Source organism: Rhinopithecus bieti, unplaced genomic scaffold (genome assembly GCF_001698545.2).
Source record: "Rhinopithecus bieti isolate Rb0 unplaced genomic scaffold, ASM169854v2 scaffold_52032, whole genome shotgun sequence".
Lineage (NCBI taxonomy): Eukaryota > Metazoa > Chordata > Mammalia > Primates > Cercopithecidae > Rhinopithecus > Rhinopithecus bieti.
In genome coordinates, this window is record NW_016821592.1 from 1,208,254 (window position 1) to 1,230,967 (window position 22,714).

The window sequence follows — 22,714 nt, forward strand, 5'->3', positions numbered from 1 at the left end:
TTTTAATTTTTGCTATCAAGGACACTTGTGTATGAAGAGCACATCCCACCTTAAAAGTAGGAAAGAGGGTATGACTCTACTCCCCATGGCCAGTCTTCAGTCCCACAGGAGATTATAAAAAGACAGGCAATCTAAAATTTACACAAACGTACTTTACAAAACCTTGTTTTAAAAAATGTTTTATTTATTTAAAGTTAGTTTCTACATGCTTATTTAGAATGATTTCACATCTAAATTTTTTGTATCTTATTCCTTTCTCAAAAAAATCCAAATTGTTTGTCTGCTTGTTTTGTTTATTTTTCTAAAGGAGAGCTAAACAGGAAAAAGCTTCTCCCCTTCTTTACTGAGTGCCATTTTCTGTAATATAGTTCAAGGCACTGGGGATGTACTGCATCTACTCTAGTATTTTATTGCTAACAAAGGCACCTAGGATCAAGCAAGAGGAGGGAATGTCTCTCCTGACATCAGTCTTAAAATTTTGACATGTCTAGTTTTTTCAACTAGCTGTACGTTACTGTCATTCATAACTTTCACAAATCCTTCTTGAACCCACATAAAAAATCTGTGCCTACATCATTACTTGAAATTCATTAAGTCCCATAATTATCTTCTTTATACTTGTCCTAAATGAATCCTAAACTTATCAGTTTGCCTCTTTTTCTAGAATTTTAGAACTTCTTGAATAAGCCTATGCTCAACTTAACCTGTGTCTTTTTAGATCGAAGGCCATTCACCCTTTTGGTCTACACTCCTTTAGCATAACTGGATTTTTCCTCTCAGTCTAGTGGATCTTTTCTGGTTAGTCCCTAGTTCCATTAGGTCTTTTCTAAGATGCAATTGCCAAAACTGCACACAGGACACACGATGAGGAAATACCATAGATTTACGTACAGGTAGGATAACCATCTGGTTTGTCTTCGATAACTCTCAATGATGCTCAATGCTATGTTGGGATTTTTGTTATTATTAGAGTACTAACCTGCTGTTTTCTACATCCATAATAAATAAGTACTAGGTCTCTTTTCTGAGTTACAGTTTCAAATGATTTAAGATTATTTTAGATTCCTTCTGAATAGTTCCCTTCCCTATTTTAAAACCAGTCAACAACTTTTTGTTGCTGTTCAAGAACACAAATTTTTTAGATCTTCCTAGAGCTATCATTTGTGGCTCTGCCCTATTGGAAAACTATTGAGAGTCATTGTTCTAGTTCACTTACAAAGAGGCTAAACAATTCCAGTCCTAGCACTGATGTCAAAGACCTGATCAACTATTTACATTTTTTAATCGACGAAATTATGCTTTTATCCCTAGCACCTCCCTCCAGATCCTTTGTTTCCTCCTTCCAGATCTCTTCTCCCAATTCCATGGTAATTTAGGAGATCATTCATTCATTCAAGAAATCTTTACTGGCATCTACTCTGTGCTACGCACAGAAATAATGTGTTAGGATTATTTACAATGAAAACACAAGGTCACTGCCCTCAAGAATTTCAGGCTGTATCATATTCACTAGGGCTCCTTTTTTTACCTGCCTATTTTATTCCTCAAAAACACTAGTCAGGCACAATTTCTTTATTCACACATTACTTGCTTTTCCCTAAAAAAATATTTGTTGATGTTTCTGGTGTTAGAATTCAATGGATTAACCCATGCAAAAATGAGACAGAATCACCTATATATTCTCAAGTCTTTTTTGACCTGCATTACAATTCAGTAGCCAGTAGCCCAAATGGCTATTTAAATTTAAATTAATTACAATTAAATATAATTACAACTTCAATGAAATAAAAGAAAACTTCAGTTCCTCAGTTGCATTAGCCACATTTCAAGTGCTTTGTGACCACAAGGGGCTAGTGGCTACCATATTGGGCAGCACAGACTTGGACCATTTCCATCACTGCAGAAAGTTCTTTTGAACAGGAGTGGTCTAGAGAATTCTCATATAAGGAGTCACACAATGGCCACATTAAAACAATAGGTTATACACTTTGGCAAATAATTACTGCCTTCCTCAATATTCACATAATACCACCTGCTACAAGTTATTTATATTCCTTTGTCAGTATGGTCTAAAGTAGCTTAAATACTGACTACTGAATATGACTTTAATTATAATCTCAGTCAAAATATCACTCCTTTTCACTTTATGTGAGCAGCAGAATACATGACTGGAATCCATAATGAAAATACCTAAATAATAGTAATAATGATAATAATCAATTCAACATGAGAAATATCTTAAAGAAACTTACCCTCCTTCACTTTCTGCTTCCTCTGAACTATTACTTGTTGCTGAACTTTGAATTGTAGGGAGTCTTCTTTTTCTTGCTCTGTGCTGAGGGCTTACCTTATGAACAGTTATTTTCCCTCCAAGTTCATCTTGTATATATTCCTCCAGCTTTGGAACAGTTTCTTTAAGAAATCTGATTTCCTCTTTGAGTTCTTCCATATTTGTCAGTAATTCGTTTAACTTCTCCAGTATCTGAAGTTGTCTTTCTTGAAAGATCACTGTTGTTCCTTGGTCATTATGTATTTCATCTTGCAAAGTTAGTGAATTAAATGTATTACCCAGAGAAAGAAATTTAGGTAACTTCATTGCTCTCCCTGGTTTACGGACCTTGTGGTACCACAAGAGCAGCAAGCTGATTCCAGCAGTGCCCACCATGATGCCAAATATCAGCTCTTTGTTTGTGGAATGAGGCATTTCTTGGTTTTTGTTTCTAAAATTAAAAACATAAATGTAAATGAATGTTTATGTATTTGTCCAAAACAAAATATAGGTGCTTTTCAACCAACAAAAGCCAAGTTTACATCACAAAAATCACTCTATGCCTATCACAGGGCTTATAAAAAGTAGGACAATTGCCCAAAAGGACAAATGAAAGTATACTGTTGTAAGAATCTTAGATTACAATGAAGAATTATCATATTAAGTTAAAGATGCATAACCATTAAAAAGCAAACCACTAAAACAACCACTAAAAAGTAAAAAAAAAAAAAAATCCAAGGTAATACATAATAAGCCAATAATAGAGATAAAAATAGAACACTAAAGATACTTGCTTGGTCCAAAAGAAGGCAGGAGAAGGAGAAAAAAGAACAGATGGGCAAATAGAAAACAAATAGAAGAGAAATTATGCCATTATTAAGTGGGCAAATGGTGCCAAAAGATCAAGAAATAACAGTTTTTGTTTGCCAACAGAAAAGACCCCATAAAAAGAAAAGAAAAATTGATGAAGTAGACATACAGAAAACTGCATAGCAATAAACTTGAGAAGGCAAAGGAGGTGGACTCTATTGTACAGGAGTTGACCTTTGATGGGAACATAAACCATTCATTCATAGTCATAAAAGGCAGATTATGTGAGCAGAGATTTAGGTAGGTGGGTAGATGCAGTGCTGGGAGGTTATGCAAGCTCTCTTTGATGGCTTCACTGTTCTAAGTGAGATAGGAAGCCAAGTAAATAGCTGGGAGTGAGAACTGGTGAAAAAATATCAGTTAAGATGAAAATTCTGAATTAGGTTGTATACCCGAAATTCATCATCCTCTGCTGTGTATCCTATGATTCCACATATTCTATCAAGCATTGTTTCTTACACCTTAAATGGCCAACTAAATGTAATGTTTCAAATGCTTCCTTGGTGGTCTAATGGTTAGGATTTCTGGGCTCACAAATGCCCTATGGAAGAGGGTCTGAGAGAACAAGCAGCCATAATCTATTTCTGAAAACCCTGCTTAAAAGAATGTCTTTGGATTCCTATTTTACTGGAATATGCCTGGAACACAGAAAGTATCCTGTTTGGATGCTCTACACTTCATTACAGGCCTAAGTGTCAATGAGAAGGATTGACTTTAAAATAATCTTCCAGAAATTACCTCAGGTGTTAGTAAATATTATATCCAAGAGATTTAAGAATCCCTTATTTCAAACCAAAGATTCCAGACAAAGCCTGGGTACTTAATCTGGCCTGCTTTACCTCACAGAAATCTGCCTGGAATTAACTTGAAAATTTTTTTTCACCTAATTGGTAAAACTAGAAACTATAAGTCTAACCATCTGCCCACTCCCAGCTCATCCAGGAGACATGCCAGCAGCAGATTCCAATCAATTTGTAACTTCAGCTGAAATTATAGCTAATTATTGCTAGATGTGTAAATGTATTCCTACAAAAAAATTATATCATGAAACTAAATTATCTTGAAAGCTTACTGCAAAAAGAAAAATCACTCTATGCTTATTAATTACAATTGCATTCCAGTTAATAATCACACATCAAGTTTAATCATCTTTATTTTTGTCAATAAAATTATTAAGGCAGGATGTCCATTCGTTCACATAGAGGTCTATTGAAGGGAATCTTCCTATCGTGATTGCTTTCTTTTGCCCATATCTTGGACTTTTACATTAATATAGCCTAGTTTGAAAATATTTTCATTTAATAAGCAAATAAGTAGAAGTAAAAATCTATCTAGGAAGGAGAACTTATTCTGGAGACAGAACCAGGTTTCAGCAGTCATATTTTGCTTGGCCCTTTCTTTAGAAACCGCACCAATTCCAAATCACGTCTTCCATGCAGGACTTATTATTATTTTGCAGATAAGTGAACTGAGGCACACAGGTGTCAAGTCACTTACCCAGTGATCATCCAATTAGGAAGTGAAAACTGTCACCTTTGACACCCTGTTCTTAACTCTTGGATGCACCCACAACATGCGGGAGATTTGGAAAGCATCAACAAGGAGGTGAAGGAGAGTGCTGACTGAGCAAAGATGCTCAGAGCTGAAATATTATTTCAGAACCACGAAAATTAACTAGAAAAAAATAGAATCAATGGAACGGATATGTTTTAAACAAACACAATTAAAGACTAATAGTTCAAGCAATGTTTGAGTTTTATAGGAGTATAAAACAAATGTGCTTCCACACAGATAATTTGAAAATGACACATTAAAATAATGTACAAAATACATCAGAATACTCGCTTGCCTTCAGAATAATTTCAAAGGTTGTATGAAGTCATTTACATAGCTTTTTTTTTTTTTGAGAGTCTCGCTCTGTCACCTACGCTGGAGTGCAGTGGTACAATCACTGCTCACTGTAGCCTTGACCGCTTGGGTTCAAGTAATCCTCCTGCCTCAGCCTCCCTAGTAGCTAGGACCACAAGCATGGGCAACCACGCCTGGCTAATTTTTACATTATTTGTAGAGTGAGTCTCCCTTTGTTGCTAGGCTGGTCTCGAACTCCTGGGCCCAAGTAATCCTGCCTGCACCTCTCAAAGTGCTGGGATAAGCAGCATGGGCCACCGCCTCCAGCCTTGTTAGCTTTCATACTTCTAATTATGTTAACAGCATACACTTGTAGTATAAAAATATAGTAATTAAAAACTTTACCAAACGGATTTTAATCACATGCAAAGTATTATGTTACATTTCAATTTGTAAGGTGCTAATAACAATGGAAAATGACATTTTAATATAGATTATGGCACTTAATGTGCAAAATTAATTAAAGGTTAACAGAGATGAGAATCAAGTATTCTAAAATGACATCAAAATGTTGACTCTAAAGATAATTAGAATATGAAATGTTTTCTGAAGAAATGTCTGAAGAAACATTTCATTTCCATGTTCTAGTTTTGTTTAATTTTAGATGTAGAAATTATGATTTACTAAATTAATTATAATGCTTTCACCATAAATCTAGCATATATATTCATTTACTTCATCAGCAGACCCTTATAAAATGCATAACTAATAAACTCGGGGAAGTTATGAAAAATTTTGCAAGGATAAAGATACATTACAAAAAAGCCCAAGGTTTAAGTTTCCTAAGAGAATTGCACTGAGACTTGAACTAGTGATCAGATTTCCTACAGTGTGCCGGAAAACCTGGTACTTTCAAAGTGAATTCTATTGTTCATTTCATCGGGTTTTCATGTTTTTTTTTTTGTATTTTATAATTTATTTTAAATTCAGGGCTCCCAGGTGTTTGGTTTATTCCCCAATGTTGGCAGCACTGATAATCTGGCCTCCTTTTTTGTGTGAAATAGGCACAGACCAAGTCTGAGAGCAAAGAAACCCCACACAAAAACAAAACGCTTGCGCAAGGCTGAAAGGTTAAGATCCAAGGAGCCGAAGCGACAGCCCAGCAAGTGCCTCTCCTGAAATTCTTTGGGGTTTGCAGGGACCAGCCGGGCCGAGGCAGCAAACTTCCTGTTCCCCACGCACCCCACAAGGGGCAGCGTGCGAGGAAACACCGGCGACCTCCGGGACTAGGGCTTCCGTTGCGCAGGGTCAGCGAGGGATACACCCAGGAAGCCACTACGGGCCGCAGCTCCAGCCCGGGGAACACAGAGCAGCGCTCACTGGCGGACTCAAGCTTCGGCAGGGACACACCGACCCGGAAGTGCAGTCGTCCCCACCGCAAGTACTTCCGCTTCCCTCCGTAAGTCCCCGGCCCGGTCCGGCCCTCACCGGCTGAGCCGCCCCCTCCCAGACTGCGCACGCACCTGTGTTCAGTGCTCTGGCCTTTCAGCGGTCGGAGAGCGGAGACCAGAACCTGCTGGCTGGCAGTGGCGGGCAGACAGTAGTCCCGGAGTCCGCGGGTCCTAAGGTCTCGCGCCGCGGCCGTCGCGTCCTGACCCAGATAGCAGAGGCGCCGGGGGAGGAGCCCGCGGCCGCTCGGCCCGCCGCTCCTGCCCCCTCTCGCGGTGGGTTCAACTCTACCGGGACCGGCGCTGGGTGCACCTTTTGCAGAATAAAATCGCACGCCGCTAGGCGCCTGGCTCGCGCCGGGCCGTGTGTCTCGGCCGTCGCCTCCCTTCGAAGCCAGTCGGCCCCTTTTCCGCCGCCTGGACTCTGGGCCTCCGCGCTAGCCCCAACGGGTTCCCTTTCGCGTAGCTGCCACTCCGCACGCCCACCCCCGGCTCGCTTCTTTCCGGCTCCCAAATCCACTCCCTCTCCCCTAGATAACCCTTTTTCTGTGCCGTTTCTAGGCACAACCTTGCACTTTACTCTGCACAACTGAGTTAAAGGCAGATGCCTTGCACTAATTGTTGATATCCGCAGCCCCGTGTTCATAGCTTTAACTCACATTTTATTTTAATGAGAATTTTGCCAGCCTCTTCCTTCTCCCCGCCATTCAGAGTTGCCTTTAGATGAAATCCGCTATTTTTTCAGATGCCTGCCATTTAAGGTTTTACCCAGCTTTTTGTGGTTTGTATAATGAAACTAATTCTACTAAATACGCTCTTAAAAACTGGGCTGGACGCGGTGTGTCACACCTGTAATCCCAGCACTTTGGGAGGCTGAGGCAGGCGGATCACCTGAGGTCAGGAGTTTGAGACCAGCCTGGCCAACATGGCGAAACCCCCTATCTCTACTAAAAATACAAAAAATTAGCCGGGCGTGGTGGTGGACGCCTGTAATCCCAGCTACTCTGGAGGCTGAGGCAGGAGAATCTTTTGAACCCGGAGGCAGAGGTTGCAGTGAGGCGAGATCGTGCCACTGCACTCCAGCCTGGGTGATAGAGCGTCCCCCCAAAAAAAGAAAAAAAAAAGCAGTACATACACCCCTTCTGTACTGTCCTCACCTTGAGTATTACTGCCTTAAGCTTAGATTTGCATAACAATCTCGAAACTTCCCACCAATATATTGAGCAGAATTAAAAATGGGTACACTCTTTCTTAAAACAGCAACAACAGACAACACCCATAAAGCTATGAAGAATCCAGAAGGCTTCTTTTGCAATCCATATGCTACTGCTTACGGATAGGGATTCAGGGATTCTATAGGCTCTTTAAAATGTTTTCTTGAGCTTCAAGCAAGCCGCATTGAACAATAAGTAAGCCTGGCCATGGTCATTTTATTAAAAGTAATTTGTAGCCTGGCGCAGTAGCTCACGAACGAGTGTAATCCCAGCACTTTGAGAGGCCGAGGCGGATGGATCACTTGAGGCCAGGAGTTCGTGACCAGTCTGGCCAATATGATGAAACACCATCTCTACTAAAAGTAGAAAAATTAGCCGGGTGTGGTGGCACACTTCTGTAGTCCCAGCTGCTCGGGAGGTTAAGGCATGAGAATCGCTTAAACCTCAGAGGCAGAAGTTGCAGTGAGCTGAGATCAGGCCACTGCTCAACAACCTGGGACAGAATGAGACTCTGTCTCAAAAAACAACAAAAAAACCTAAGTTGTATTTGGGAAAAGAGCAGATTAATCTTTAGTCTCTCAGATTCGAAACTAGTAAGATATTACCTTCTACAAACCCACTTTCACTCCTATTTTTTATGCTTTGCAGCAACCTAGCAATGTAATACTAGCTTTATTTCACTAGAATACAATATGATATAAACCGATCATGCAAAAAAAATTTCTCTTTTAGCAAGATTTAGGTACCAAAGAAACTTGACTGTCTCTTCACTAATACTTAAAAGGAGCTTTTTAGTATTTAAAACAAAATTTAAGCTTTTCCAGGAGCCCACTGATTTTTCACTGCTGCATCCCCGGCACATAACACGGAAGAGGCTTTCAATAAAAATGTGACATCTGGGCTGTGACCAAGGCCTTACCAGTCTATTCCAAGAGGAAGATGGCAGCTGATACTGACTTGATATTCAAGTTCAGGACATAGACTATGTCACACTTGCTCCTTTCCAAAACCTTTGTTTCTATTCCTTGACCAGTAAAAATTATCTGAAAGGTAGAAACTCAGGGGCAGTGACAACCATTGACCTTGGCAAAGCTGAAACTAAATAGCAAAGACAGGCACCATCTTTACCGGGTACTGTTGCAGGGGTGACATAAAAAAGAAGAAATGATTCCCCTCACCACTACTAGGAACGTTCAGTCTAAAAGGAATATCTGAAGGAAAAACCAGAACACACTAAGAATCTCAGAGTTACTGTTATTCATCAGAACCAGTACAGCATTGCAATCATTTGGGAGGAGTGGGTACAGACCCTTCACGATTTGCCCCAACCTACTTTTCCAGCTTTTCTCCATGACTTCCACCAGACATCATTCTACACTTCAGCTCTAGCTAAGCTAGATCGTCTACTCCACAAGCTATATCCTTTCTATCCTGTTCCTTGTGCCTGGAATGTCCTGCTGCTTGCCACCCATCCAAAACCAATTCATCCACTTCAACCTCTTTCCGTTGAGAAGCTATACACTCTCTCCTTCCCCATAAGGAGTATTCATTCATGCCCCATCAAAACTTAAGGAAGGACCAGGAGTTTAAATGAATACAAAACGCCTCTCTGCCAGCTTACAGCAGACCTCTCTCATGTACACTATATAATTACTGCTTGCCAGTGACTGTGTTTGTGAGGCTGTGAACATCTTCAAGGATGGTAGCATTTATCTTTGTATCTTGAGAACCTGGCATGGTACACACCCTCTATATGAGATAACTATTTGAAAAAAAAATTTGAAAGTAATATGTACATTTGAGGGAAAAGCATGAGGAAATGTATAGTCCTTCATTATAGTAATTTGAGACGGGTGTGTTAATTTTTTTTTTTTTAGGTTTTATTTGAGTGGTTTTATTTCCAGGAAGCAACTGAATGACAAAGTTAGTTTTAACCCTGTAACAGTTACCAATATGCTATATAACTATTCAGTTTTCTAGTTCCTTGTTGTTAAGTATTTCCAAATCTTATTAAACTTACATTCTGAATTTCTTTATTTGTAAACTGAGGGCTGAGCTGCAGATGTAATTAGTACCACTATGCAATCCCCAACCCCCACTTCAAAACAGCAGAATCAACCTTCTTCATTTCCAGGCTGGTTTTAAGGAAGTATTTTAAGGAAGGGGTTAAGGAAATATTTTACTGCAAATAGCTGGGGAAAAAAATTTTAAATTAAGAACACCCTAACCATTGAGAGAGGGAGAAGTGCACAGGCAAAGAGCAGGGGCAGAGGAAGAAGTCTGCCAGGTGTAACTGAAGCTGTAAGTTCCCCGAATCATTTGTAAATGAGGAGGAGCAAAGGGCAGCAGCAACAGCGACAGCAAGACCATTTATTGAGTCTTCTACACAGTTTTCAAGCTTCGTTCTTCATATGAATTATCTTATTCCATTTGCCCAACAATCTAATGAAGTAAATAACATACAGGTGAGGAAACCAAGTCTTCAAGAGGTGCAGAAACTTGTCCCAGGCCATGTAGTCAGTTTTAGAGACAATAATCAAATTTACCTTTGTCTGAGAGCCTTTTCTCTTAACCTAGCCCAGCTTGGACCCCCAGACCCTGCCTTTGATAGAACACTTGAAGGGGCTCTTCATAGCACCATTTACAAGAACATAATAGCCCTTTTAATGTGATATTACATCGTTTGTATCCCCCACTTCAGTTATTTAAGGTTCAGCTTTCACTGCTTCTGTTAGAGAAGAAACTGAATTCTCAAATCTGATCGTTTATCCCATGGGGGGTTTTCTGCAGTTTACCACAACCTAATCCACAGAGTATAAAATTACTTAGTCTTCATGATATTCAGGTTAGGCTAGGAATAGAATTTGGGGAAAATAGGAATATAGTACTATGTCTGATGTAGTTTTAAAAAAATTAGTGTCTAGAACACAGGAAAATTACAAAAAACATTTCTGAAAAGAAACTAACTTGGACTTTCTAAGGGAAAATGTTTTCTCTGAAAAAAGCATTAGGGTAAGCTTATTAAATATTTCCATAGACTGATTAGTGCAACAAATTATTAATCACTTAAATCCAATAAAATGGTTGGCCTAATAGTCCCATACTGAACAAATTAAAAATGGTATTTTAAAAAGATATGTATGAAAGAAAGATTAACAACAATATTTATGTTATACTACTTAGCAGTTCAATGTTGAATCAATTTATTAAAAATATACATACCTCATTAGGATATAGATTTCTTATTAGAAAGTTCTATTTCATTAGAAACATTAAGTTTTTGTTCCATGAAAAAAGTCATTTTCAGAAAGGCATGTACTAACCTTGCTCAGCGGTTTTCAGCAGTATTTCAGTGATGATTCAAGAAAAGAATGACGTTTCTTTAGAAATTGTGGAAGATTTTTTAAGTCACATTCCTCCACTAATTTTCCATGGCCTTTGTAAATAAAGCACAGCCTTGGATACAATCTAAAATGGAACTTGACAGATTCAGAGGAAAGAGTGGTTTTGCCCTCCCTCTGCGTTCTTTCTTCATCCCGGGAGACGATGTTCAGGGACACTCTTGACAATATATACATCAACTTCACAAGCTAAGGTCGGTTTCACTGGGGCTAATTAAAAACAAAGGTGAATGTTCATCATCATCAGACAAAATGTTGTTAACGTGTACAAAAAGTTAACTGGATGTGCTTAATTACATATAGTAATTGGAAAAAATATTTCATTTTGGATTTGGGTGGTAAGTCAATTTTAGACAATATTCTGCTGGGAGAAATTGGGATTAGCAGTTTTCCAGACTTACTGTCTTCAGACTATACAAAGAAAAGTGATTTTCCCTTTAGGAGCAGATCCTTTTCAAGAAATTGTTCAGTAGACAGAGCCCCTGGGTATACAAATAAATAAATAGAATCTACTCTCATATATTGCAATAGAGACACATTAATTAACCAACCATTGTTAGAACTTTTGAATTTTATAAAATTATACTTCTATCATTATTAAGACACATATTTGGACTCCCAGAGAAGACAGTCTAGAAAAAGTTGAAAACTGAAACACTACTGTAGTGATTTTAGAAGAAAGCCTGACTGAAGAGAGTAACGAACCCATGTGTATTGTGATCCAAAATAATTTTGATTTGATTGTTTGGAACATGGGACATATCATGGAAATTATGCTATAAATGGTGGTTTATTTCTGTGAGAAACCCATAAAACCCTTTATACCCTATGTGATAACATACGGTATGATTTGGCACTGACTTCAGACTGGACCTGCTGATGTCAGGAAATCATTTATCTGTTGCTATGGCCTTGGCTGCTTCCACTTACAAAACAAAAAACTGAACTTGTCCCTGCCAACTGCTGCAGCTGATAACTGTCCAATGTCAAATGATCAGAAAATCCCCACCCTCCAGCTCTGACATCCACTTACCAGCTAGTGCAAAAAGAATCCTTCTTACCACCAGCCACAGGCTCTGCCAGGCTTCCAGCAAGAAGAGAATGACCCATTCCACCACAGCACTCTTTGACTTTCTCACACGAGGCAAAGCAACCCTTAAGAAACAACTTCTTTAAAGAGATAACCAAAAAAGGACAATTCCGACAGTAATAACTTCACATTTATTTCTTCTAGTATCATAAACCCCCCATTTCTCAAACAAAAGGGTGCTGAGAGGAACCATTCTTTGAGACATAATGAGCAGCCAGTCACTCATTGTACAAGAAGCATAACTCAAGGAGTATGTGTATTTAATAAATGAAAGACTGTTAATAAACTAATTTGAATAATTCAGATATTTACCTACAGAAATGCACTAAGATTACAGAGTGACGTTACAAAAGCTCAAAATATTTTCATAAAATATTTAACAGTGAGAATCCAACATTAGACATCAAGGCGCTTTGGGTATTTTCCTTTGCTAAATCTGTGTGATTATGAGATGTGGCCATAAATAGGCAGCATTATTTTCTCCCCTTTTAAAGAAGTAGAAACTGTAAAGATCTTTCATCAAGATAATACATTGTTAACATGGCTTAGATGAAAGCTTCAAAGTCATCTAACATCCAGATGAAAAATAAAAACTTCAGTTGATTCAAACACTTTAAAATACTTTGGTACCACCAATTATCCTTCCTAAAAGAAACTTCCACTAACCCTGGCTCCCCTTTCATGCTAGCACTTCCTTATTTAACCTCCACTAGGAAAAACCTGCAGTGTCCTCTCACAGGCTTCACTTCCTGACTTCTGTCCCATATACCAACCTACGGCAGAAACCATTAAAACTTCTCTTTCCAAGGAGGGCAAAGGTCTCCCGGTTTCTCTTTTGATGTCTTTGGAACAGGGTTTCTCAACTTCAGTACTATTGATTTTTTGGACAAAGAATTCTTTGTTGTAGGGAGAATTCTACATTGTAGGATGTTTAGCAACATCTCTGGTCTCTGCCAACTAATTTATGTTAACATGTAATTTCACGGCATCTAAGCCCTTAATTAACACTAAACAGCACAAACACAGGTACATTCTTCTAGAGATTTAAAAAATGCTTCTATAGGCTTGTTAGGCAATGCCCCAGTATTGAAAGACTATCCTATGAGATCTTAATCTCTAGATTTTGAATAATTTTCTTAAAAGCATGGGCCATGTCTTAGTCATTTTCTACCCTTAGTACATAATATTCAGTAATGCATATCTTGAATGAATGGATTTATGGATAAATAAAAATATCCAGATATCTGAATTCTTCACTTTTAACCAGAAGTTTTGGCAAGTTTTCTGTATGTGATCAGCCTATGTGATTGCTAGTTCTTTTTTTCAAATTGGCTAATGCCAAGTAAGATAGCTTACAGAGGAGAAAGACCTCTGTAAGTTTGGTTGGGAGCATGGAATTGTAGAGAAACTGAGAAAGGAGAAATGAAGTTTCCAAAAATACTTGGAAACTTTCTACTTTACCTTGGAGACCTAAATTTTGTCTAAAGATATTTCTGTTTTTCAAATTAGCTTTTCTTGTTAGAATTTACTCTCGAATGTTTTGCATTATTTCTAAGTATGCGTATGCCTTAAAATGTTTGTGTCACTGGTTTTGTTTTGCAAGGCCTATTAAATCTCTTATGCAGTATTCATAATTAAGATTGCAGAATGAAAGATGGAGGGGTTATGTGCATATAAACTGACTGAATTATTGTCCATCAATCTGTCAGAGATGTTTGAACAAGAGTGACTCCATCTTGAATAGGGGCTGGGTAAAATAAGGCTGAGACCTACTGGGCTGGATTTCCAGAAGTTTAGGCATTCTTACTCACAGGATGAGATAGGAGGTCACCACAAGATACAAGTCACAAAGACCTTGCTGACAAAACAAGTTGCGGTAAAGAAGTCAACCAAAACCCACCAAAACCAAGATGGTGACGAGAGTGACCTCTGGTGGTCCTCCCTGCTCATTATATGCTAATTATAATGCAATAGCATGTTCAAAGACACTCCCATCAGTGCCATGACAGTTTACAAATGTCATGGTAATGTCAGGAAGTTACCCTATATGGTCTAAAAAGGGGAGGAACCCTCTGTTCTGAGAATTGCCCACCTCTTCCCCAGAAAACTTATGAATAATCTGCCCCTTGTTTAGCATATAATCAAGAAATAATTATAAGTATCCTTGGTGGAGCAACCCCACTGCTCTGCCTATAGAGTAGCCATTCTTTATTCCTTTACTTTCCTAATAAACTTGCTTGCACTTTACGGACTCATCTGGAATTCTTTCTTGTGCAAGATCCAAGAACCTCTCTTGAGGTCTGGATCCAGACCCCTTTCTATTAACAAATTCATTCATTCAAGATATGCAGATTCTCTGACCACCAAACCTTTGGATTCTTAGTCTGAGATGGGGCCCAGGAAATTTCAGTTTAAAAGAGTATTATGAGTTGATGTTGCGAGGACCATCCTTTGGAAAACGTTGCATGTAGCAGTATAGATGATGTTCTGATGAATTTCTAAAGAGCAAATGAGATGCGGCAGCATCATTCTTGAGGAACCACTGTTGAAATCTGTTCTTCATCTACTCATTCATTCATTTTTGGTGTTTTATGCAAAACAAAGTTCAAAAACCATGTTGAAAGCATCCAAATGAAATTGTGGTTTTGGAACTTTATTAGCCATTCTTGCAACTTTTCCTGCCAAAGAGAGGAAGAGCAGTAAGAAAAGAGATTCGTTTTAGCATGACAGGAAACTGTCCCTGCTTTTCTCAGACCTCTTTGAGTAAGAGCATTCTTGGCTCTGGGTCCTGTTTGACATCTCTAAGAGCTCACATGTTCTAGCAAGACTTGGTGGCCTGCATGAGGCCGTGATTATGAGCAACTCATACTCTTAAAAACTTGGCCAACAGGTTTATTGTTATCACCCAGATTAATCATTTGTGTCACAATTTTTCTGTACTTGCCAAATTTCTTTTCCCCCAGAAGTTAATTCTCAGGATGTGTATGTCCAGGGGACATAATCAAAGGTTTGATACATGAAGTATGAGAATGCTTTCTGCCTCCTCTATCAGACATAACAATTGTATTCATGGGGCACTTGCAGTGCTCACAGTGCTTTCATGGGCTTGTGCTTGTCACCTCAACCTCTGAGGTAGTCAGAGCACATATTTTCATTCCTATTTTGCAGAGGAGGAAAGAGAATCTCAGTGGTTATGTAATGTGTGACTTGTCTGGGTCACACACTGCATAGAAACTCAGAGCTCTTCGCTTACGATTTTCTCATCTTCCCTGCGCAAGCCTAGTTGCTAGTGTGTATTTCCAGTGCTCGAGATGGCAAGATTAGGTTTACACGGTGAATGCACAGAAAGGTAAGAAAGTGCTAGTGCTAATTAATTTTGATGTGCAAAAAAGAAAAACAAGTTTTAAGTTTCTCCATGTACATCATTTAGAAGAAAATAAAAATATTAATGAAAAATGCTACCCTTTATTAATAAATGACTAACAAAACACGAATTACTTGTAGAGATGCTGAGTTCTTTTGAAATATATTCCAAGTTTTGACCTTAAACAAACACTGATAAAGCACTTTCATTATCTTCACTTGGCATTGATTTCAGATTTCAGATTATTTCCAGTGGTTTTCTGGAAAACGCAGTGTATTCACCTCTTTGCTGTCATGTTCTGTAGTGTGTTTGTAAATTCACGAACTTGGAATTAGAACCTAAGGAGGTCACTTAGATTTTCAAAGACCTTCGTATCACATTTGAAGTATTTCTAGTGTTCTACAAATAAAGTGAGAGGCCTTGTAGGGTGTGGCTGTGCTTGTGACCTTTGTTAGTACAACTTGGAAGAAAACCCACCATACTTGTACCCAGGTAGAATAAACATTTACACTTTCAAATGACAGCTTAAAATAACTGGCAAGGAAAATTTGAGTTTGCAAGTTCAAAGCCCTTGAGCAATTGGAAATTTACTTTTCAAAATATAGTGTGAATTTCAAATAATTGTTGTCACAAAAAGTCAGAGCCTCTTGAAGCATATCTCAAACATAAAAGAATAATAAAATTTGGCAGCTTTTGAACTTACACCATAACCAGTTAAGATAAGATAAGTCCACATTAGTTCTAGGAATCACTGAGAAACCATACTTAAGATTTCAACTCAAAGAGAATAGGCTCTTTGTATTTGTTGTTTATCCAGAACACTAGGACATGGTTTTAGGCACTTCTTAGACTGACTTTCTGAGATCATCTACTAGTAGATCATTGAAGTAAATCACATGGGGAATGATTATTAAGAATTGTAGTAGAAAAAAAGAAAAGCGTGGAGATTGAAAATCTAGTTGGAGATGGGAGTCACAAAAAATAGTACGGAGGCTGTCCATCCTTGTCTATATGTATGTTTACAGTATCTAAATAACTGTGACAAGTGAGTCGTTTATTTGATCTCCCATTGTACTATGCAAAACCCATCTAGGTTGGGCATGGTGGCTCACACCTGTAATCCCAGCATTTTGGGAGGCCGAGGCAGGTGTATCACGAAGTCAGGAGTTCAAGACCAGCCTGACCAAGATGATGAAACCCCATCTCTACTAAAAATACAAAAATTAGCTGGGTATGGTGGTGGGCACCTGTAATCCTAGCTACTCGGGAGGCTGAGGCAGAGAATTGCTTGAACCTAGGAGGCAGAGGTTGCAGTGAGCCAAGATCACACCACTGCACTCCAGCCTGGGCCACAGAGACTCCACTTCAAAAAATAAAATAAAATAAAATTTTTAAAAAGCCATCTAAAAACACTGCAAACAGGGTGTCAGAGAAACCTGTATCAGAAGCAGAGCTAGAATTGGAGACAAGTCACTGAGGGGATCTTACCGAAAGGATGGTATTGAGCAGATAGAGAAAAGAGAGTAGGGATCCTGAACCCCCAGAAAGAACAAAGATGCTAAAGAAGATCATTCTTGTTTTTCCTGGGATTGATTATGTGGCCCTTAGCTGAAAACAAGAACTGCTAAATAACCAGCCTGTAAGTTGAAAGAACAGCACCTACTTCCCTGTGGCCTTGTGGAGAGGGGTCATCTCAGCAACTGCCAGCAGACCCCTTCCCTGATAATACACACTCTAACTTGGTTCTGAGGTCTGTGCGGCAAGAAATAACCCCCTAGGAGAGGGCAGTGCTTGTAAAAGAGAAGAAGCTAGGTGCCCCCTTCTACCTGTGGCTTGTGAAGAGTTGAGTGTTTGCCCAGAGAATTGCTTATGGTGCAAGAAAGAAGGGGATCTGTCTGGGGAGTCAGGGCTGTCTCTCCTGCCCCTAGGCCTTGCAGTCTAGGAAGTGCCCTGGGGAGAATGGCAAGTAGTGTGACCAGGTGGAGAGAGTAATGTTCCCAAGAAATACTGAAGATAGATCTTATCAGTACCCACACTCACTAGGGTGGTAGATGTGACTGAGGGCTGCAGAAATGCTGGGGGGCCATTATAGGGAGTGGGGGAAGGTCATGCGCAGTCACAAAAACATGGCATTTTGCCTTCCCCTGGGTGGTGATTGAGAAGTTGCCCTCAAATTTTGAAAGAGATTGCCATTGCTTAGGAGTACTATTTTGGATGTGTCCACACCATCAGGGCCACTTGTACCCTCCACCTGTCCACACCCAGGGTACAAGGATTCCGTGAATTAGATCAGCTGTGCTGACTGAGAGAAAGGAGACAGGACCTGAATGCCCTCCCTGACGAACTCCATCCCCAACTCTTCAGGTTGAGGGGAGCACCGCAACTAACCAGAAAGAGGGCACCCAGCATGCCCTGGGCAGCCACCTGAGGAACTGTCTCTTCTCCTTCTCCTTCTACCTGCACTGATAGCAGAGGAGCAGGAAAAGGAGAAGGTGAAGACAGTGAAGTTGGAGAGGAGTGATGGAGAATATGCCTAACCTGATCTAGAAGTGAGGGGAGAGAGCTGCTGAACTGGAGAGTGAGATGCTGCCTGGGTTACATTTCCATACAAAGACTTACGGAGTCAGGCTGACACATGGTCAAGGCAACCCACCATGCAGTAGGAAAAGGGAATTTGATAGAGCATAATTGACAGCAGTTTGGAGAAATAAATTTGTTCCATGTGTTTATTAGGGTTCTCTAAAGGGACAGAACTAATAGGATATATGTATACATGAAGGGGAGTTTATTAGGAGAACTGACTCACATGATCACAAGGTGAAGTCCCATGATAGGCCGTCTGCAAGCTGAGGAGCAAAGAAGCCAGTCCAAGTCCCAAAACCTAAAAAGTAGGGAGGATGACAGTGCAGCCTTCAGTCTGTGGCCAAAGGCCTGAGAGCCCCTGGCACATCACTGGTGTTAAGTCCAAGGGTCCAAAAGCTGAAGAACTTGGAGTCTGATGTTTGAGGGCAGGAAGCATCCAGCATGGGAGAAAGATGAAGGCCAGAAGACTCAGCAAGTCGTTTTTCCACCTTCTTCTGCCTGCTTTATTCTAGCTGTGCTGGCAGCTGATTAGCTGAGAGCCCCTGGCAAATCACTGGTGTTAAACCCAAGAGTCCAAATCTGAAGAACTTGGGGTCTGATATTCGAGGGCAGGAAGCATCCAGCGTGGGAGAAAGATGAAGGCCAGAAGACTCAGCAAGTCAAGTATTTCCACCTTCTTCTGCCTGCTTTATTCTAGCCACACAGGTATGATTAGATGGTGCCCACCCAGACTGAGGGTGGGTCTGCCTTTCCCAGTCCACTGACTCAAGTGTTAATTTCCTTTGGTAACACCCTTACAGACACACCCCAGAACAATACTTTGCATCCTTCAATCCAATCAACCTGACACTCGATATTTACATCACAGTGTTACATATGTACAAATAAACTGACTTTAGAGAAATCTATTTCTGAAATATTTGGAGTTCAGCATAAGAACTTCTGTACGTTCACCATAAAAACTTGACTCAATTCCCTGTTAAAATCCAGTTGTCTGGGTTTTCATTGCATAAGACTATTGCTATTCTTCTGTATAGGAAGAAGGAATGGATTCACTCTCTTCCAAGCTTAAAAGTTCACCGTAAAAACTTGACTCAGTTCCCTGTTAAAATCCAGTTGTCTGGGTTTTCATTGCATAAGACTATTGCTATTCTTCTATATAGGAAGAAGGAATGGATTCACTCTCTTCCAAGCTTAATATGTAATTCAGTAGCAATTAGTTACCTTAATGACTTTCAGAAACTCCAATGCTAATATTACGCCCAAAGGAAAGATGGAAAAAATTATCTCCTTGTCAGCATTCTCTGGGAACTGTTACTTGAATCAAATAGGTCCCTGGAGGAATGGCCAAATTGAATTAATTTATTTTCACAACATAATAGCATTCATGAGCAAGCTCTGGGATTGCTTGCGCTTCTAATCAAGAAGAATTCTGTTACTGAAAATTTAAAACCTGCCATATTTCCTTATCATAACTTAAAGATACTTTTATCGATAAAAGAATTCAACATTTTGATTTTAAAACAAACAGAAGTACATTAATTAAAGAGATAAAGCACCCTGTCCTTTTCACTCCATCCTGCTTTCTAGAGGTAAACATTGATAAGATTTTGAGTATACAATATTTGTGCATATGAATGCAAATTTCTATGATGTGTAAACACGCGTGTATGTTATACATACTGTTTAAACCGTATAAAGTTCTGCAATTTTTTTCACTTAATGACTGGTTCATTTTGATAACTATTTCATTGTGAGAATATACCATAATTTTTAACTAGCCTCTGAATTAATAGACCTCTAAGTTATTTCCATCATTGGCTATTAAAAACAATGACTCATTGCAAGTACATTATAAGAAAGAAAAAATAAAATAAGGCCCTGTCATCCAGGAACAGATCTCAGTGTTAACAGGCCTCAATGTTATTATAAACTAATGTGATGCTCATAGCTATTCCATACTGTTTTCATAGAACATCCAATTCTGACAAGGATGCTGTGCAATACAAAATGCCAAACACCTGCCTCTCTTGATAAATGAGTGATTGCTAATTCTTTACTAGTCACAGCTTTATCCTAGCTCTTGCCTGCCTTCCCTATAGATAAGATTTATTGAGATACCCAAGTATTGAATTGCTTCCTTTCAGATGGTATCAAGAGTGTTCTGTGGAACCTCTCTAAAACTATCCAACTAAAACCCCAATTCTATAATCTGTTCGTTCTAATATCATCTTACTCAGACAACCCCCAATCAGCTACAGGTGTGTCCCTGGTGGTCTTTACTGGAGGGTATTAACAATTTAGTTCTTTAAATATGTAGGTAACATTTTTAGAACTGGAATTCCTGAGTCAAAGAGATCAGTGTTTAAAATCGTGATAGGTATTGCCTAATTGCCCTCCACATATTGCACAATTTTTAAATGCTCACCAACAATTTTTCTATTGGTTGCTAGCCCTTTCATACAGTTATGTAAAGTTTTCTTTATCATGATGATAATGATTGCAATGAACTAGACACTTTGCTAAGTGATTTCCATGTAACAGACAGCCTCTTATTAATGCTCATAACAAACCTGTGATATAAGTACTATTCCCATTTTAGAGATGAGAAAACTGAGGTGGTTAGATGCTATGCAGTTGCCCAAGGTCACTTGGCCAGGAAGTGCTAGAGCTGGAATTTGTCCTGTCTAACCCCAGAGTCCCTGCTTGTATCCACTGTACCACGGAACCTCATTACAGTAATAGAAAATGTGCTGGGTCTACATGAAAAAAAAGTTAAAGCCATGTTGAGAAACATAAAGGAAGGCCGAAATGAATGAAAAGCCATACTATATTCTTGGACGCAAAGATTCCCTGTTTTAAAGATGCTATGTTTCCTTGTATAATTCCACACATTTTCAATCAAAAACATTTCATTTTGGTGCACTTGACAAAATAAGTTTAATGTTTAACTGCAAGAAGAAAATGTAACAGTAACCATGAAAAGTCTGAAAATTAATAATGAATTTGGACTAGCTCTCCCAAGTACTAAAATTTACTAGAACCAGTGCAAGTATTAAAATTTACTAGAACCAGTGCAAGGATAGTGTAATTAAAGGAAGAGACTAGAGCCCAGTAGTAGACCCAGATGTAGATGACATTAGAAGCCAATGGAAAATAGAGGAACTACTCAGGAAATAGGAAAGGTATAACTGACTAGCCTCATACAAAAAATTATAGACGGATGCCTACTCTACTACACCAAAAGATTTAGCCATAAAATATTAAGCCATATAATTAGAAAAAAATTTTTTTAAAGCTTTAATCAAAGAGCAGGAAGATTTTTCTAATAATGGCATAAAACACATTAGCTATAAAGAAAAATGTGATGGCCGGGCACGGTGGCTCATGCCTGTAATCCCAGCACTTTGGGAGGCCCAGGTGGGCGGATCACTTGAGGTCGGGAGTTCAAGACCAGCTTGACCAACATGGAGAACCCGTCTCTACTAAAAATGCAAAATTAGCCAGGCGTGGTGGTGCATGCCTGTAATCCCAGCTACTCAGGAGGCTAAGGCAGGAGAATCGCTTGAACCCAGGAGGCGAAGGTTGTGGTGAGCCAAGATTGCGCCATTACACTCTAGCCTGGGTGACAGAGCGAGACTCCATCTCAAAAAAAAAAAGAAAAATGTGACACATTTGACTAAAAAAATTTAAAAGCAGAAAATAACAGGAACAAAGTGAAAAATGTTTCTAAAACATACTAGAGGGGAAATATTTCTCACATTTTCACACTTTGTGATATTTATTGTAATTTTTATGATTGATAAAGGACATGTGGCTCACTGTAAAATAAACACAATTATGAAGAAGATAAAATTGCTCCCAAAGAGTAAAATAATTAATATTTGGGTACCCAGCCTTCCAGACATTTTTTTCTGTGCTCACATATATCATATGAATAAAATGTATAATGTCTACGGGGATAATATTTATAATGTAAATGTTTATATTTTTAATAGGCTCATATAACATAATCAACCACTTTTGATTCTTCAACAATATATTGTGACCATTTGTTCTTTTCATGCATATACAAAGATATGGTTCTCAGAGAGCAGTCTCCAGGCCAGCAGCATGAGAAACTGTGGGTAGCCTGGGCAACATGACGAAACCCCATCTCTAAAAAAATACAAAAATTAGCCAACTGTAATGACAAGTGCTTCTGGTCCCAGCTACTCAGGAGGCTGAGGTGGGCAGATGGATTAAGCCCTGGAGGTCGAGGCTGCAGTGAGCTAGGACCACACCACTGCACTTGCACCACTGCACTCCAGCCTGAGTGACAGAATGAGTCTCAAAAAAAAAAAAAAGAATAAAAAAAGTTGTGAGAAATGCACCTCCTTAGGGCCCGTGGCAGATCTGTCGAGTCAAACATTTCTGAGTTTTCACAAGCGCTCCCTATAATTTTGGTGATGTTCACTTATGGCATCTCTTTTCACCACGTAGTATTTATTTGGTTGTATGGCTTTACCATAATTTATGTAACCAACTCCCATTGTTGATTTTTTTTGCTGTTATAAACAATGCTGCAACAAACATTCTTTTTTTTTGTAAAGTCTTTATTCAGATGTAATTCATATGCCATATAATT

General features: G+C 39.1%; 1 protein-coding gene and 1 long non-coding RNA gene across 4 annotated transcripts in view; one reads left to right on the top strand and one right to left on the bottom strand.

The window, feature by feature from the left end:
• RMDN2 (regulator of microtubule dynamics 2) overlaps positions 1-11,000 on the bottom strand; it is a 90,818-nt gene extending 79,818 nt beyond the window's left edge. The window contains exons 1-2 of one of the 3 annotated variants that reach the window (XM_017860432.1): positions 10,973-11,000; positions 2,253-2,720 (exon numbers count right to left, since the gene is read on the bottom strand). In XM_017860432.1, coding sequence (XP_017715921.1) covers positions 2,253-2,704 — 452 coding nt within the window. In that variant the 5' untranslated portion in view covers positions 2,705-2,720; positions 10,973-11,000. Of the gene's footprint in view, positions 1-2,252; positions 2,721-4,636; positions 4,697-6,510; positions 7,009-10,972 lie in introns of those variants that run through there. The other 2 variants (XM_017860430.1, XM_017860429.1) reach the window with 2 other exon arrangements.
• Positions 5,989-22,714, top strand: part of LOC108520886 (uncharacterized) — a 62,442-nt gene continuing 45,716 nt past the window's right edge. The window contains exon 1 of the long non-coding RNA XR_001883049.1: positions 5,989-6,446. This is a non-coding gene — a long non-coding RNA (uncharacterized LOC108520886). The remainder of the gene's footprint in view (positions 6,447-22,714) is intronic.